Source organism: Papio anubis, chromosome 10, assembly GCF_008728515.1.
Source record: "Papio anubis isolate 15944 chromosome 10, Panubis1.0, whole genome shotgun sequence".
NCBI classification, from domain to species: domain Eukaryota; kingdom Metazoa; phylum Chordata; class Mammalia; order Primates; family Cercopithecidae; genus Papio; species Papio anubis.
The window spans coordinates 115,765,213-115,782,834 of record NC_044985.1 but is presented as its reverse complement, the minus strand read 5'-3'; the positions used below and the strand labels follow the sequence as shown (position 1 = coordinate 115,782,834).

General features: G+C 42.0%; 1 protein-coding gene and 1 pseudogene across 2 annotated transcripts in view; one reads left to right on the top strand and one right to left on the bottom strand.

The window, feature by feature from the left end:
* Positions 1–17,622, bottom strand: part of DIS3L2 (DIS3 like 3'-5' exoribonuclease 2) — a 441,955-nt gene that overhangs the window by 364,005 nt on the left and 60,328 nt on the right. Inside the window, 2 exon segments of the mRNA XM_031651606.1 lie at positions 1,364–1,465; positions 7,092–7,145. Of these exon segments, the coding sequence (XP_031507466.1) occupies positions 1,364–1,465; positions 7,092–7,145 (156 nt within the window).
* On the top strand, positions 8,886–16,390 carry LOC101026027 (annotated as a pseudogene). The gene is made up of 2 exons (XR_004176431.1): positions 8,886–8,954; positions 14,606–16,390. The product of XR_004176431.1 is annotated as a protein GPR108 pseudogene (transcript).

Sequence of the window (17,622 nt, the reverse complement as noted above, 5' to 3'; positions counted from 1 at the left end):
TTGTATAAATGTGATCAGTATCTGTCTTTTCCTACCTGCAGTCCCCATTAAACTATAAGCTCCATGAGGGCAAGAACTATGTCAGTCCTAATCATGACTGAATTCCCTACACCCTATGAATACCTGGCATATAGCTATAATTCAATTACTTCAGTTGTATCAGATTAAAAATAATGTATTCCTCAACAAAGCTCTGAGATAAAATGGTGCTCCTCACATCACATTTTTTTTTTTTTTTTTTTTTTTTTTTTTTTTTTTTTTTTGGAGACAGAGTCTAGCTCCATCGCCCAGGCTGGAGTGCAGTGGTGCACATCACATCTTTTCTGGAAAAGCTAATAAGAACATTTCTTGAGTTCCTGCCATTCTAAGATTTTTAGGTACTATTCTAAAATTTTTACATGTATTCTCGTTTAATTCTCATGACAAACCTATGAAGTAGGTACCATGATTATTCCCATTTTACAGATGAGACCTTTGAAGCAAAAAGGTTGTACAATTCGCTCAAAGTTATAGAGATGAATGGCAGAGATGAGATTCAAATCTAAGTAGCCTAGCCTAAAAGCCCATACTTTTAATCACTACTCTATAACACATCTTATTGAAGAACACCAAATTCTTGAGTACCAACGAATGTAGCCAAATAAAACAAATGATATGAAGACAAATTCAGACTTAGATATACAAGTCTCCAATCCTACATGACAATTCAAAGACAGTCACCACAAATCATTCCAATGTCTGATCCTTACTTTTATTTAAAACAGCCATCAACACTAAAACCATATCTTCCTTTCCAATTAATAGACATAGATGGAGACTGAAACCTAAAATATTCTCATATTAAAAACATCTTCTTCTGCCACTAAATCCCTGATTCATAAAAACACAGACAAACTATTTTTATCTGCCAATCACCCAATCACCAAACTGGGCCAACAGAACTCCATATGTATTGCCTGGGTTTTCCACTGGAGGCAGCAGAAATGCGTGGGGACTGCCACTGTCTCCATGGCTTTGTCTTTCTAGTTCTCCCTGCATAGGATGTAGGAAAATAATACATACCAAGTTTGAATGGGCCCTCAGTATTTATTCAAAAGAATACCAAAAACCAGTGCAAGGCATGTGACAGGGAGGATGGATCACTAGAGAGGGAGCAGGGCGAACAACTCAGATGATTCACAATCTGCCCAGCAGATGCTTCTAAGTTCCAAGCTTTCAGTTGCATGCTTCCAGGATCACACCCAATCTTACCACAGCGCCTGAGGGGTCTGTGACTCCTCCAGTTTATGATGCCTTGTTGGTGCACCATGGAATGTGAAAGGTCCTAAGAAATCTATAATTAGAAAGGGAAAATTTAACTCACCTTCCACTGCTCCTCGGGAAGTAGTTTCACGACCACCAGATCCCCATTTAAGGCTCTATTACGAGCAACAACCCCATCAATAAAAATGTCTCGATCACCATCCTAGGTTGGAAAAAGAAATAAGACAATAGTGAGCTTAAAAACACATAAAGCAAAAAACAGATTGCATGCTTTCATAACTGAAATAGAAAACAGCAAGTTATTCTTAGGCTATCCTTTTTTGTATTAAATAAAGCATGTGGATACCTTTTTAATACTAAATGAATTTTTAACATATCAAGGAAGTATAAAAATAAAAGGTATGCAAGAGAACAGAAGAGGAACAACATATAATCTCCCGCAAGAAAACAAACTGAGGGCAGGAGCAGCAATGGTTCTAAGATTTGGGCTCTCTAGGAGGAAACCAGCAAATTCATAATGCCCCCCAAGAAAGTGGCAGAGAGAGTAAGTTGTGGTTGTTTTTATGGAGACCTAAGCAGAGGGCAAAGAAGAGAAAGAAAGAGATGTAATATGAGGTTCATCACATGATCTTCACACTCTACCGACTGTGCCGACTTAGGACCACTGTGAACTCCAGACAATGAACACAAGGTACAGACACTTTCACCCTCACTCACTCAGAGACAAACCACTTTAAATAATGTGGCTCCCCAGTGAACTCCCCAAGTGTCAACTTCTTGGCTTAAATAGGTGCCAGAGTCTTCTTAGTAATCCAAATTACTTTGTAATTTTAAATAAACAAAATAGCTAAGGAAATGCAGGCCTTCTGCAGCAGTCAGGGTTCCTGAGAAAATGAAATATTTTCAAAATGTTTCACCAACAAACATGTACTCTTATCCTTCTATTCTCTACGAGTTTATATGATGTGCTCTTTTTCAGAGAATAAGAAAGAAGTAAAATACTTTTTCTTACAGGAGATGACAGCAAAAGGGTCTGGAAAACCATCACTCAAATTTTTCTAATAGGGACACCTGACATAGATAAGATTTAACATAACACTCAATGGACTGAAGGTGATTACTATGAAACTTTAGTTAAAGTTAAAATTAATATCCCAAAATCACCAAATCAAAAAGGCGGGGGGGGGGGGTAGATTTTAGTCACTCAGCATTTTTTACAGTTTCCACTTACAAACCATTAGAGATCTTCTAGAACAGTTTTTCTGCTCAATTTCCAGTTTAGCTATGGGCTGACAGCTGTGGCTGCACACTCTGCCAAAACCGACCCCACCCTAGTCCCCGAGGAAAAGCTACTGTGTTAGCCACAAAACATGACTGTAGTTGACCTCTTGACAAGCTTCTCAGAGAGATCTGGAAGAGACAGCCAGTAAACAGAGAGTGAACAACTGAAATATGGCACATCACCATCTATTGCTGCCTTTTGCAATTCAAAACGCAATAGGATCTCTCAGACCTCCTTGGAATGAAAAGTGGGCTGTTTGGAGGTCACCCTAACCCATACTCATGTGTCAAACATATGCAATGAAATGCCTCTATTATAAGCAGCTACAACCACCCTTTGGCAGCGCAGAGATTTCAGATTGATGGGATGACAGTACCATCACCTTACAATCCCAGGAAACTAAGGAAAGCAGGGCTCAGCTGAACCTCAGACAACACAAAAATCTATAGCTACTGCATCACTACTCAGCTCTTCCTTGATTCATTCAGAAGACTGATCTGTCGCTGAATCTCTTATTTTAAAGATACTAAGCTTGGGAACTGCTCAATAGTAAAAGTTCGAGTCATCTCTTTTAACCACTTTTTAAGGCCAAATATTTCAGCTCTTTGTTTGAACGCCAGAAGTCTTGTTCTACCCATCAGAAAGAATAATAGGTAATAGAAAAAAAAAAGAAAGAAAACTAGATAATGAACATCCCTGGAGGAAAAATAAAGGAACTGGGAGAAGGGCATGGGTAGTCAGACTAAAGACTTAGGGGACTGTAGGAAGGAAGACAACACAAGTATGCCACGATGGTCATAGCATCCTTCATTGATGAAACAGTCCCCTTTGGACCAAAAATAAATTCCATCGCTGTACAAAGGGTGCCTCCTATGACAAGATGCATTAAAAAGTTAGAGAGCTTCTTAGATTTACATAATTCAGAATAGAAACTGTGCTTTTTAAAAATGACAGGTTTTTCCATCTGATCAATTTTCTCCTCTTTATCCTATCCCCAAATAGGATAAAAGGCCTGTCAATAATATCATTTTATCTTGGTTTGCTTGAAAGTCACGACTTTACTCACATTCTGTATTTCATTTTTATTGAGAACCTCACAAAACTAGCAAGTACACGTAAGTTACTCATCTCGTATAGTTTAGATGTGTCATGAATTGAAAACCAACTTTCCGTCAGTAGAAATTATAATGAACCTAAGTCAAGTTCCCCCAGAACAAAGTATTATTTTATACCTGATGATTAATTCACTGTTCTTCACCTGTTGACCCAGGGAGATATTTTAGTATAGCAAATGACATTGTGTAAATTCACAACCACTTTTAGAGTCAGTAAGAGCAAACCTAAATAATTTAATCAAATCTCTATTTTTGTCTCTCTAAAAACTTTAGAATGTGAGGAACATTCGACAACATTTAGTCCATCCCCTCATTTTACAAATGAGGAAGCCACTGTATGTCCTACTGTCAGAGCAAAAGCCTCATCTTCTGTCATATTCATTCCTGCCTTTATGCTCCTAGCTTAAGCCAGTAACAGTTAGGCCCTGGTTCTGACATTCTACTTCTCAGTATCTGTGGGCATTTTTCATCCCATATATTTTATATTTGTCATAAAATGAAAATCAACTTTCTATCAGTAGAAGTTATAATGAACCTAAGTCAAGTTTCCAGTTAATACAAGTTCATATTTGACATGGATATGAGCTATGTATACTCAGAAATCTAGACCACAGTTGGTTGTGGGCTTTATATATGAGTAATCTGTTGCCTCTATTATTGCCCTTTTCAATTGCTTTCTATAATGCTTCTGAAAACTGAAACCCACAAAGCAAGACTGTAGGACTGTTCCCGTGTCCAAAACCAGAGTGTCTATAATCACTTGCAACGGGCCTTGATTGGCAGCTCTTATGATCTATTCTTAATTACCGAGAGGTGAATTGTTTTTCTCTCTCTGAGACACTATCACTACTCAAGCGGGAGCCAAATAAAAGAATAAAAGAAGCATAGAAATAAGCCAATCCTAATATCGCAACTGTCTAAAAATTTCTAAATATGACATAGCAAGAATACAATTTTAAGTAGGAGAGCAACTATGAGCTTTTAAAACATCACCACCTTTTGCTTTTGCTTCTTAGCTTTCTTTAACAAGCCAGGTTAAACCATGGAGATACATCATTTGCAGATGTAAATTACATGAATTTAGCTTGCAGGAACCATAGCAACTCTGCTCTGGCTCTGCTCCAGCCACACCCCTCCCCATCAGACAAGGAGTTCACAGGGCCAAATGGATGTGCTTCCCTAAAATAAGCAGCCCCAAGCCTGCCTCCAGGACATATACAGGCACTCCCCCAACACCGGAGGCACCCCCTCAACATGGCGGCTGGCTAAAGAACAGGTATTTCTAATGGGTATGGACATAGCTTAGATATGTGGGACAGGATGCCCACATTTGTGCATGAAAGGGCCCTCACTGAATGCAAGGGAGTCACAAGGGGACAGGCAGCTAGCACCGAGAAGGGAAGACGGGCAAGCTAGAGGTGGAGACATGCTTCAGCATGGAGCTGCAAGAAATCTGAGAATTCTACATTTGAACTCAGGTATATGAAGGTGTATTTGGCAAGGAACATATAGAATAATATATTTTACTTGATGGTGGGTGTGAGGTCTAACTTATCAGTATTTGATTTAAGGTATGTGTGCCTTCTTTTCTACTTCTGTCCTAGGTCCCACACTTGCTAGGAGCCAGCCCAATAGGGATTTAACTTAGGGAAATCCTATACCATGTATTCAGGCAAGAGAGGGAGCAGCAAAATTTTCAGAATGCTGTAGTTCCCCTTATCATTGCCATCAACAAGAGCAAACTTAAGCATGCACAAGAGACAAGAGGTCTGAGTCTACCCAGTTCCCAGCTGCCTCTTAAGATGAACTAACTACATCGAGTGATATTTTCATGCTTAAAAATCTGTGTCTTTCATACATGAGCGCTCCTAATACAATCAAGTTCCTTCAACTGGTATATTCTTGAAGAAACAGTTATGCTTTCTTTATGGGAAAAAAACATTGGTTATGCAGGGCATACTGAGAGATGGTTTATCCGCCTCCAACATAGCACCTTCCTAAGAGATTTTCATGGGTAGTTTTTATGATTCCTGGATGTAAATTTAACCTTATGAGCAAACTCTGGAAACTAATACATATGTAAACTGCACTTCTAGTATATGCGAGAACTGCTCTTGCAGCCAAGTTACCACCTCAAAGCTGACCCTCAATTCTACAACCCAATTTTACAACTCAAGTTCCAGGGTCAAGACATATGCCATTTTCTCTCACGGGAACAGAATATGACGGAGAAAGAGTAATGTGAATGCCAGTGATACCTTTCATCTGATTCAATGGGTAAGACTTGAACTTGGATGCAATGTGAGTCCCTGGATTTCAAAGGCAGGGGAAAAGGACTAAACTGAGCTTGACAGCAGGTCATAAGGTTATTGTAACAATAACAATAATATCACTTGAGCATATAAAATCTGAAATGTTCCAAAATATAAAACTTTTAAGCACTGACCTGACACTCAAAGAAAATGCTCACTGGAGCATTTTGGATTTCAGTGTAAGTATGTAATGTAAATATTCCAAAATAAAAAAAAAAATTCCAAATCCAAAATACTTGTGGTCCCAAGTGTTTCAAATAAGGGGTGCTCAATCTGTAATAACAACATTTATAAAGTACATGACTGAACCTATATTCTCACTAAACTTACTGTCATTTAAAATAATAAAATATGTTAATTAAAATATATGTATTCCATTTCGTCATCTATAAGCATAAGTTTGGTCTCTTTCACTGTGAAAAATCTATGATTCTATAGCTACTCTATTTATGGTATCCTGGAAAAGTTAGGTCAGGAATTTAAGAATATTGCTCTCCTAGTTTTGCTCAATCAAACCTTCTCTAGAGAACTGCTGCTAACTATATGTCAGTATGAACTTAATTTAAGTGGAAAGAGCCTCTTAAAATGAGTCATAAATGTAAGAAAGGATCTGAAGGACCCAACGGTAAAGAGCCTTGTATGAAGCTCTATCACCTGCACGAAAGTGAAGTGAGAAACTCTGACCCCCCGCAAAAAAAAGCATTACACATTATTTTTGGACAAATGTTCAGATTAGCTCATGCAATAGATCCATAGTAGATAGCATATTTGTTTAGGAAAGATTAACTTAAATCAGTGGAAAAAATCATAAATCCTTTTAAGCCATAAACCAAGGGCGTTCAATTACACAAACTGGTGGGTAGTCTGCCTGGGTCCAGCTGCTCTTTGCAGCCTTGTAACAAATGCCATCCCTTTCATTTGGCATGCGATTTTAAGACTGGCAGAAGGGGTTGTTAACCAAAAGAAAATTTTGTTTATTTAAATTTGAAACAAATCTTTGCCCATCCTCAATTTTGCTTCACTACTCTGCTTTTTAGTCAGAATATATGATTTCAGTTTCAGAGCACATCTAAAAAATGAAATGTGACATTAAGTTTATTATAAATTTATTGAACTTACCGGGGAAGGAATGAAGGCTTCATGAAACTTCTTTGGATTAATTCTCAATACACCCTTTAAAACAAAAAATAAAGCTTGTGAAAATCTAGCTATATATTTATGATTTTTCCATATGTATGTTATTCTCCAATAAAAAGTTTTAAAATTAAACAGTTCAATTGAGAAAACAAGTTAGATGTATAAGAACTGTTCATTAAATGCAGGAAACACAATTTATGTTGATATCTGAAATAGAGGGTTCCATCAAAAACAGAAAGCTTAGACTGGCACCTTGGTGTGAACAAGCAAAGGTAAGGAACAAGAGAGCCTGGCATAGAGTGGGAAAGTGGCAACTATTAGACTTTTAGGTGCCCCTATATGCTAGTCTTCAAATTTAAACCTTGACTTTACAAACCAGATTACCTGGGAATTGTGTCTCACTATATAAAGGCCTTTTTTTTTTTCTCCCAGTTCCAAGACCTTTCCACAATTGCTTGTTTCTGTGACAATTTTCAAAGTGATACAGGTTGATTTCCAACCTAGATACTGAGCCTTAAGAAACTGGATGCATTATTTTTTACTCTGGCCCCTCTGCAGAGCTGAATGAGTCAATAATTCAAAATGGCCATAACCAGCTCTTAATGCAAACTGGAATCCTGGCTCCAACAGCCAGGCCACCCAGTCTGCCTTCAACTTCATGTTATTCCAGCACCAAATCAGGGTCTGCTTCTATTTACACACAGGGGTGCAGGTGGGGGCCTCTTCAATAGCAGTTCAGTATTTCAGGCTCTTGCAGGAAGCTGTAACGCTCCCCAGGTTCCAGCTGTAGTCTCAGGACACTGGAACACATGGATGGAAGCAGTTATTTTTCTAACAGCCAAACTCAAAGGATATCTCGAGAAAGTGTTTTAAATAACATTTCCCCCTAAAACGTTTAAAGACTCAAAGATACATAATTAACAAAACAGGCAAGGGCATAAAATAAAGCAGAAAATAATTTCCTTCTGTGCTGTACCATGTTTAAATTACAAATGTAATTCAAATAGACTACTCAAATAGACACTCAAATAGACTACTACAAATGATCATTCAGTCCTTAATTCAACAATTAATTATTGAGTACTGACTATATTCAAGACCCTGAGACACACTGATGGGGAAGATAATGAGTAAGCTCAGTCCCTATTTTAAATGAAAACATAAACCAGAGGTACAGCTTACTTTCATAGCCAGGGCACCAGAAGAGGCTTCAGAGATGGTGTCTGACCTAGTCCTTTACAGAAGAGCAAAATTTGCAAATAAATCAGATGAGAAGTATAGTAGAGGACACTGTGTTAGCAAAAGTGGTTAAGAGGGCACTCACTAACTCTTCTCCATTGTGCAATAACTCTGCCTAGCACAGAAGAGGGAGGGACCAGGAGATAAGGTTGGCAAAGCTCCCCAAGGCCAGTCCCTTGTTAAGAGTGTCACAGTAAATCCACTTCTAGACAGCTGTTTCTTGTTAAGGGAAGGAGGGAAAAAACTTACATTTATCCTAAATATTCATCCACTCACTCAACAAATATTTCCTAACAAATAGCATGGCAGGCACCATGTCAAGTGATGGGGTAAAAAGGGAGACTAACAACAGTCTCTACCGTCACACAGCGGACAGTCTCATGAGGGGAAGAGACTCCAAACAAACGAAAGTCAGTTCATTGAAATTAAATGTTTAACAATTTCCTTTGCTGATTCCAGATGCTTTTCTCTGGCCTAAGTTTTTTTTTCAATTCCTATTCTTCTATCATCCCTTGTAGCTCAGTGAATGGTTAGCAAATGAAGAAGTATGGAGATGAGAATGCCTCTAGCTTTGAAAATGTCTTTAATTACACGGCACTCAGACAGGTTAGGCTGGGCCCAGGGAAAAGAGACAGGTTGCTCAAGGCTGCATCCAGGCTCTATTCAAAAGAAAAGGTATTAAAAAGGCCTTGAAGATTTTACCCTTGATTCTCTATCCCAAACCTCCCAATATATACAAAAGGACACAAGGAAGAAGAGAAACCTTGTTCCACAATAGCATTTGTAAATTTGACTGAAGCATAACTCTGAAGAACTGGACCTCAGAAACACAGCCCTTGAGAGAATGCAGATCACACTAAAAAAGCAGAAACTCCCCAGAGCTCCGCAGCAGACCAGAGTTGTTTCTATAGCCTGAGAGAAGCAGCTGACAGTAAAGTCTGTCAAAAACAAATGGTCTTTTAACCAAAGGATACTTCCCACAGATGTCTTGTCTTACTCACCTACAAAAGTCCAAGGCTTTCATTTCTTTTTTTTTGAGACGGAGTCTTGCTGTCTCCCAGGCTGGAGTGCAGTGGCCGGATCTCAGCTCACTGCAAGCTCCGCCTCCTGGGTTCACGCCATTCTCCTGCCTCAGCCTCCCGAGTAGCTGGGACTACAGGCGCCCACCACCACACCCGGCTAATTTTTTGTATTTTTAGTAGAGACGGGGTTTCACCATGTTAGTCAGGATGGTCTCAATCTCCTGACCTCATGATCCGCCCACCTTGGCCTCCCAAAGTGCTGGGATTACAGGTGTGAGCCACCGTGCCTGGCTGGCTTTCATTTCTATAGCCATCCCCTAATCTGACCCAATTGCCCATCTCCCATCTTCTTCCTAAAGCACTTCCCTAGGCCTGGAACTTGATCAGTGAGAATCCCATAGTCTCCATCTCTTCTCCGGATGCTCCTGATTCTTCCCCTTAATCGAAACCTGGCTGTTCCCTGATGTTATTGCTTCCCTGAGTGCTCTCAAAGGGTGTCTATTTTATCTCTCATAACCCATATATCTCAGGGACCAGGTGAGGAAGGGCTCTTTGCTTTCCCATCATGGCTTTAAAAGTATTTTTTCCTCCAATCTCTTTCAAAAATCCCAGATCCTTTGCAGTTCATATCATTAGCACCTCCTTGGTGCTGTCATCCTCAAACTTACAGGTGGGTCAAAGCTCCAATTCACTAACATTTTGACTAGCAGCTCACTGCCTTCCTCTCTATCCTTACTCCCATATATATTTTTGGGACTTCACATCCATGTTGAAGACCAAGCAACCCCAGCCTGTCACTCTAACTACCATTTGCTCTTCTACCCCACCTACTCTCTCCCATGTTCACAGCCTGGATCCCGTCAGCACTACTAATGACACCACTTAAAAAAAAAAAATTCAAATATCACACTTTCCGATGGCAGTCTTTTGTCTACTTATGGTAAAAACCCCATTTCAACAACTCTTCAATTTCACTAAGATCTCCAACCCAAAGCTGTGACCACGTGTCACCATTCATTGTCCTCCCACTGTTTACTCCCTTCTCTAGCAACCTAATTGCCATGGCCTGTCATTATCACTTAACCTTGCAAATCCTAAACAAACCTCTTACTCTGATACTCAACCAGCAAAAGACCTTGAAGATTTTACCCTTGATTCTCTACTCTCAACTAACCCCAGCTATCTGCTTTCTCACTTCCTGTACCCAAGGAGCTAAACAGTACCATAGAAAAACACCACACAACTGGGCTAAATCAGTCTAACTGGCAATCACAAACATACTGTATTTGGCTTGAGAGTCCTTAAAACTGAGGAATTTCACACATATAAAATACATAGTTCCAGATATTCTTGAAAAATCGTAAGATCTAACAGCTTTGGACAGGGTTCTCCAAATGACAGCAACCACCTAACCTGAATAACAGACACTCCTCTTATAGTAATAAAAACAAAACTCAAGTGCCACTTATGCAGGTATATGACGTGCCACACACTCTTGGAAGAGCTTTATATCGATCAGCTAATTTAACCCTCACAACAACCCTATGAGGTAGATACTGTTATCCTTGTTTTTACAGAGGAGGAAACTGAGGCACTGAGAGGTTAAAAAAATTGCCTGCTTTCACATCACATTCAAGGTCAGACAGTCTGGCTCCAGAGTCCATGCTCTCCACTACTGTGAACAGCCTCTCTCTCTCTGTTTGCCACACTCACCACCAGGGCCTCTTCACTCATGTATGCCAGCTGTCCCTCTTACCCAAAAACTCATTCCAACCCTTGCTTTTCTCCGTCTTGCTTAATGGCAACACCAGCCAGCCGCTCAATTCGAAAACTCAGCAAGCGTCAGGGATGCCTCCCTCTGCCTCACCTTCCATATCTCACCCACCAGCATGTCATATCAGTTCTAGCCCCACATCCACCTTCACTGCCACCTTCTTGTTCCCATCTCCATGTTTTCTGACCTGGTTTACTTTGATAGCTTCCTGAGTGGCCTCTCAGCTCCCACTCTAGTCTATTCATCTCACAATTCCCAGAGAGATATGTTCAAAGCATGAAACAGATTATTTTCTTCTCCTGCTTAACAGCCTTCAGTGACTTCCTGCTGCTCTTTAAACAAAATCCAATTCTCCAGCATAGCCTAGAGACCCTACATGACTTGGCTGATGCCTAACTCTCCACTTGTCCCATCATATAACTCCCCTTGCTCACAATGTTCCAACAGGCTTCCTTCTCATTTCTCAGAACCACCAAGCCTTCCCCTGCTTGCTGCTGTTCTACTAGCTGAGCTTTCCACCTACGTTCTTCTCCTAATTCTTCAATTGGCTGTTTCATTCTCATCTCAGACAACCCACAGATCATCTCACAGAGGCTTTCCCTAACAACTCTACTAAAGAGGTTCTCTCTATAATCTCTCTCACCTTTCCCATTTCCTTATCAGCAATGATCAGTCTAATTTCTTCTCTTTTTCTTTAGTTGTTTTTCCTTACCTCCCCAGTGACTTGCCTAACTTGCTCACTGGTATATGCTTGGCACTGAGTAAGAAGTCAAGAAACATTTGTTGCACTAATTAATTAATGCCTGCAGAGCTGAAGTTCTTTCATCACCCCCAGTATTAATGTTATGAATATCATCTCTCCCTTCTGAGTGACTGGGCATTCCGCTATAACATCACATCTATTCCCCCTCATCTTTAATTCATCCCCAAGTATTCTCCAGCTGACTTTACTCTTCTTAAAAAAAAAAAGAGAGAGAGAGAGACAGGGTCTCACTCTGTTGCCCAGGTTGGAGCACAATGGCATGATCATGACTTACCACAGCCTCCAACTCCAGGGCTCAAGTGATCCTCCTGCCTCAGCCTCCCTAGTAGCTAGGAATACAGGTGCACATCACCATGCCTGGCTGATTTTTATTTTGTACAGATGAAGGCTCACTATGTTGCCCAGGCTGGTCTTAAGCTTTTGGCCTCAAGCAATCTCCCCACCTCAGCCTTCCAAAGTGCTGGGATTACAGGGGTGAGCCACCACACCCTGCCTGATTTCACTCTTAACAAATGCTTGTTTGTTTGTTAAGAAACTAACAAACAAACTAACAAACAAACAAATGTTTGTTTGTTTGTCCTAGAAACTAGTTCATCCTGTCCTCTATCTTCCTGGACTAGGATTTTTTTAGAGAGCCAATAACAACTTCACACCAATATTCTATTCTAAAAGGAACTCCGACATCATAACTAAGGCAGCTCTGGGGGCTTAGCCTGAACTTCCTTTAGCCAAAGCATCTTTTGGGATCTGAAACAGCCAATTCTACCATCTTCATACCCATGTCACCTTGATCATCACCCTAAACTGGAGCCCCTTCCAGGCTTGTCTATCCCCTACTCTAATCTCTCCCAACATCTCCTATAACAACCTCTCAGTACTCCCCCCTATGAAGAGAGAAATGAAATACATTTTTTGATGTGAGAATTTTTTTTCAACTTCAAAACTACACATACATGATCATGTGTTACTGTTATTGTCGCTTCAAACACTGGAAACTCACATAGGAAAAAATACGAATGAAATATCAAAGTATTGGTTAAGGTATTGAAAACAAAATAAAAATACTCTACTCCTATTTTTTTTAAATCCCCCTACTATATCTCGATAAAAGTTTCTTCTCTGGATGGGGAGGAAAAAAAAGAGGTCAAAAGAGATGAATTTGAATACAAAAGTTAACAAAAGTTTCCAAGTATCTCTAATACACTTAATTTTTCTCCATCAGCATTAAAACATCCTTTCTTGTCTGGCCTTTTACCTTACCCAGCAAGGCCTGCACACATAAAGTTTATATCAAGCAGCAGATGGACTCTGTTTCTCTGCCTATGAAAATCTTATTTACAGTGTTGTATATTTCACACGGTGACCTCATATCTGGAACCCATTTCTTTCCCCATCTGCAAAGAACAACTGTTCTCATATGTGGGGGGGAGGTCCTGGCTGCAGAGTCCCATGATGTCACAGGCCAGAAGGAATCACTTACAAACTACTGGGAATTAGAGTTGTTATATTGATCAGATTTTTGTTTTGTTTTATTTGAGTATCAGCAACGAGTGGTTTCAAAAGTGAAAACTAAAAGGGAGCTGAAGCTAATACCATTGCAGAACGCTGTCTCTAGATAGGTATAAATCTATAGCCAAAATTCTAGGCGACTAGTTTTCTTTCAAGTTCTAATGACTGACGTTCCCCCGACTCTTCTTCAAAAGACAGTATCTGGATCCTTTATTCAGTCAATAAGTAAATATTTATTCAATATAAATGTATTAAGCATCAGTCAAATGTCAGGCACTGAGCTAACTTCTGGAATAAGACATGACCCTGCCATCAAGGACATGAACAGTCTATTTGGGGGAAACATAAAAGAAAAGAAATGGTGGTAAGTTTAGAATAAAGGGAAAACAAAAAAGTCAACTACAGGAAAGCACTAACAGCCAACTCTACTTGGAGAATTAAAATGAGGCTTCTCAAAGTGGGTAACATTTAGGCAGGGACTTAAAAGCTAAGCACCATTACATCAAGACAGCGGGAGAAAGCATTCCGAGCACCAGGATCAGCATGCACAAAGTCACAGAGACATCAAGGAGCACAGTTTTTAGAGGAAAAGACTGGAAGCTCAGGGTGAATGGAGGACAGTGCTCCTGGAGGAGAGTGCAAGAGGATGAGAATGGAGAGGCACAATGGGTCCTCCTACATGAAACAGGAGGAGGGCCAAGAAGCTTACAGATAAACTGGTGTTCGGGATATGGGCTGAACAATGAAGAGCAAATGATGGATTAATGAATGGACTAACATCCAAATGCAGCTTCATCTCTCCTAAGAGAGGCCATGTCAAATAAATCCAGGGAAAGCTTTAAAAAAAAGAAACTCCAATAGGGCTGGGTGTGGTGGCTCATGACTGTAATCTCACTACTTTGGGAGGCTAAGGCAGGAGGATCACTTGAGGTCAGGTCAGCCTAGCCAACATGGTAAAACCCCATCTCTACTAAAAATACAAAAATTGGGGGACTACACCCCATCCCCCCCAGTTGGGTCTTAGTCCTTTTAATTCTTGGAATCACTTTTGGGGCGCTAAAGACCCTGGAGCCACACAGCGGGGTCCTGGGGGAGCTATAGAGTGGGGTCCTCGGGGCACTTAATGGGATTTGGGGGGTTCCATTGAAATGTTGCTGAGAGCTCAACTGGAATCTAAAAGTTCTTTCAGAAGGTGAAGGCCAGGCCCTCCGAGGGGCAGAAGCGAGCAGACATCCAGCTGAACAGCTTCAGTTTCTACACCAACGGCTCCCTGGTGGTGGAGTTGAGCCTCCTGCGGCTGGGCCTCCAGGAAGCAGAAGTCCTTGCTGGTGGGGTTCAGTCTCAGCCGGGTTCGATCTGGCAGAGTTCGCTCCTATTCAACCCGGGATTTCCAGGACTGCCCTCTCCAGAAAAACAGTAGCAGCTTCCTGGTCCTGTTCCTCATCAACACCAAGGATCTGAAGGTCCAGGTGCGAAGTATGGAGAGCAGAAGTTGTTTATCTTTCCCAGGCTCCTCCCCGAAGTGCCCTCCGAACCAGGGCTCCCAAAGCCACAGGCCACAGTCCCCCGCAAGGTGGATGGTGGAGGGACCTCTGCAGCCAGCAAGCCCAAGTCAACACCCGCAGCGTCTCAGGGTCCTAGCGGGAAGGACAAGGAGCTGGTGTCGGGCCTGAGCCACCTCAACAACTCCTACAACTTCAGTTTCCACGTGGTGATCGGCTCTCAGGCGGAAGAAGGCCAGTACAGCCTGAACTTCCACAACTGCAACAATTCAGTGCCAGGAAAGGAGCATCCATTTGACATCACGGTGATGATCCAGGAGAAGAATCCCGATGGCTTCCTGTCGGCAGCGGAGATGCCCCTTTTCAAGCTCTACATAGTCATGTCCGTCTGCTTCCTGGCCGCTGGCATCTTCTGGGTGTCCATCCTCTGCAGGAACATGTACAGCGTCTTCAAGATCCACTGGCTCATGGTGGCCTTGGCCTTCACCAAGAACATCTCTCTCCTCTTCCATAGTATCAACTACTGCTTCATCAACAGCCAGAGCCACCCCATCGAAGGCCTTGCCGTCATGTACTACATCACACACCTGCTGAAGGGTGCCCTTCTCTTCATCACCGTCGCCCTGATCGGCTCAGGTTGGGCCTTCATCAAGTATGTCCTGTCGGATAAGGAGAAGAAGGTCTTTAGGATCATGATCCCCATGCAGGTCCTGGCCAACGTGGCCTACATCGGCATCGAGTCCCGCGAGGAGGGCGCCAGTGACTATGTGCTGTGGAAGGAGATTTTGTTCCTGATGGATCTCATCTGCTGCAGCGCCATCCTGTTTCCCGTAGTCTGGTCCATCTGGCATCTCCAGGACACGTCTGGCACAGACGGGAAGGTGGTGGTGAACCTGGCCAAGCTGAAGCTGTTCCAGCATTACTATGTCACGGTCATCTGCTACATCTACTTCACCCGCATCATCGCCATCCTGTAGCAGGTGGCTGTCCCCTTTCAGTGGCAGTGGCTGTACCAGCTCTTGGTGGAGGGCTCCACCCTGGCCTTCTTCATGCTCACAGGCTACAAGTTCCAGCCCACAGGGACAACCCATACCTGCAGCTGCCCCAGGAGGACGAGGAGGATGTTCAGATGGAACAAGTAATGACCGACTCTGGGTTCGGGGAAGGCCTCTCCAAAGTCAACAAAACAGCCAGCGGGCGGGAACTGTTATGATCACCTCCACATCTCAGACCAAAGGATCCTTCTCCCCCAGCATTTCTCACTCCTGCCCTTCTTCCAAAGTGTATGTGGGGAGGTGGAGGGGGTCCATGTGGACCAGGCGCCCAGCTCCCTGGGAACCCGGTTCCCAGACAAGCCCATTTGGAAGAAGAGTCCCTTCCTCCCCCCAAATATTGGGCAGCCCTGTCCTCACTCCAGGACCACCCCTCCCTTCCAGCTATATGTACAATAATGACCAATCTGTTTGGCTAAATATATATATACACACACACACACACACACACACAAATTAGCCAGGCATGATGGCATGACTAATTTTTTACCTTCTGTAATCCTAGCTACTTGGGAGGCTGAGGTACAAGAATCACTTGAACTCAGGACGCAGAGGCTGCAGTGAGCCAAGACTGCACCACTGCACTCCAGCCTGGGCAACAGAGTGAGACCTTCTAAATAAATAAATAAATAAATAACCACCAAGAGTACTCCAAGAATCAGATAAACCAACTCATTTGTTAAAAGACAATTTTTTTTCTTTTTTCCATCAATCATGTGTGCACTTGACCACAGATAAATAGAGAAAGGTAAAGGAAAGAAGGAAGGAAGGAAGGAAGGGAGGGAGGGAGGGAGGGGAGAAAGAAAGAGAGAAAAGAGAAAGAAAGAGAGAAGAGAGAAAGAAAGAGAGAGAGAGAGAGAGAAAAAATGAATGACAAAAAGGAAGAGAAGATGATAGCATCCGTAAATTGGTTAGATCTTCAGCCAAAAACACAAATGCAGAAGCTGTGCTCTCAGAATAAGAGAAAGTGGAACACAGCATTTTCAAGTGAGCCAGGTAGCACATGGCAATATTTCTATACTAATGAAAGTATTATGAAATAGACTTAATTCACAGAATATGTGGCCCTGCCTCCCTCCCCAGCCTACTAACTGCCTGACGGATTATGCCCAAGGAGGCCCAAGCTGCCATACTCCATGTTGTTTCACAAGTTCACGTTTTTGTTAGCGCCACTGCCTCTCCATACCTCCCACACACATAATCACTCACCTGATAGGCCCAAACTAGTCATCCCTCAATACCTACCACAAGGGTCACCAACTACAGGAAGCCTCTCCAGAACCTCAGCCTACACAGTTTCCTGCTTTCCCCCCAATATTTTGCCATATACCCTGGTCACCCTTTTATCTGAGCACTTGCCACTTTATCCCCAAATCATCTGTTCACATGACTGCCTCCCACCACTGGGCTGCAAGCTGAAGTACAGCAAGGCAATCTTGTCTACCTCCATCTCAAAGGCACCCATGCTGCACACTCCTAACCATAACTGTTCCTGGCTCACAATGGATGCTCAATAAACATTTGTTCAGCCAAACCACTGAACTAGCTTGTAAACACAGTTTGTAAACTATAAAGCACTCAACAAATACTGTCTATCGTTGTTTACTGCTTCCTTTCCAACCTCATCCATTTTTCTCCATCATTCAGCATCC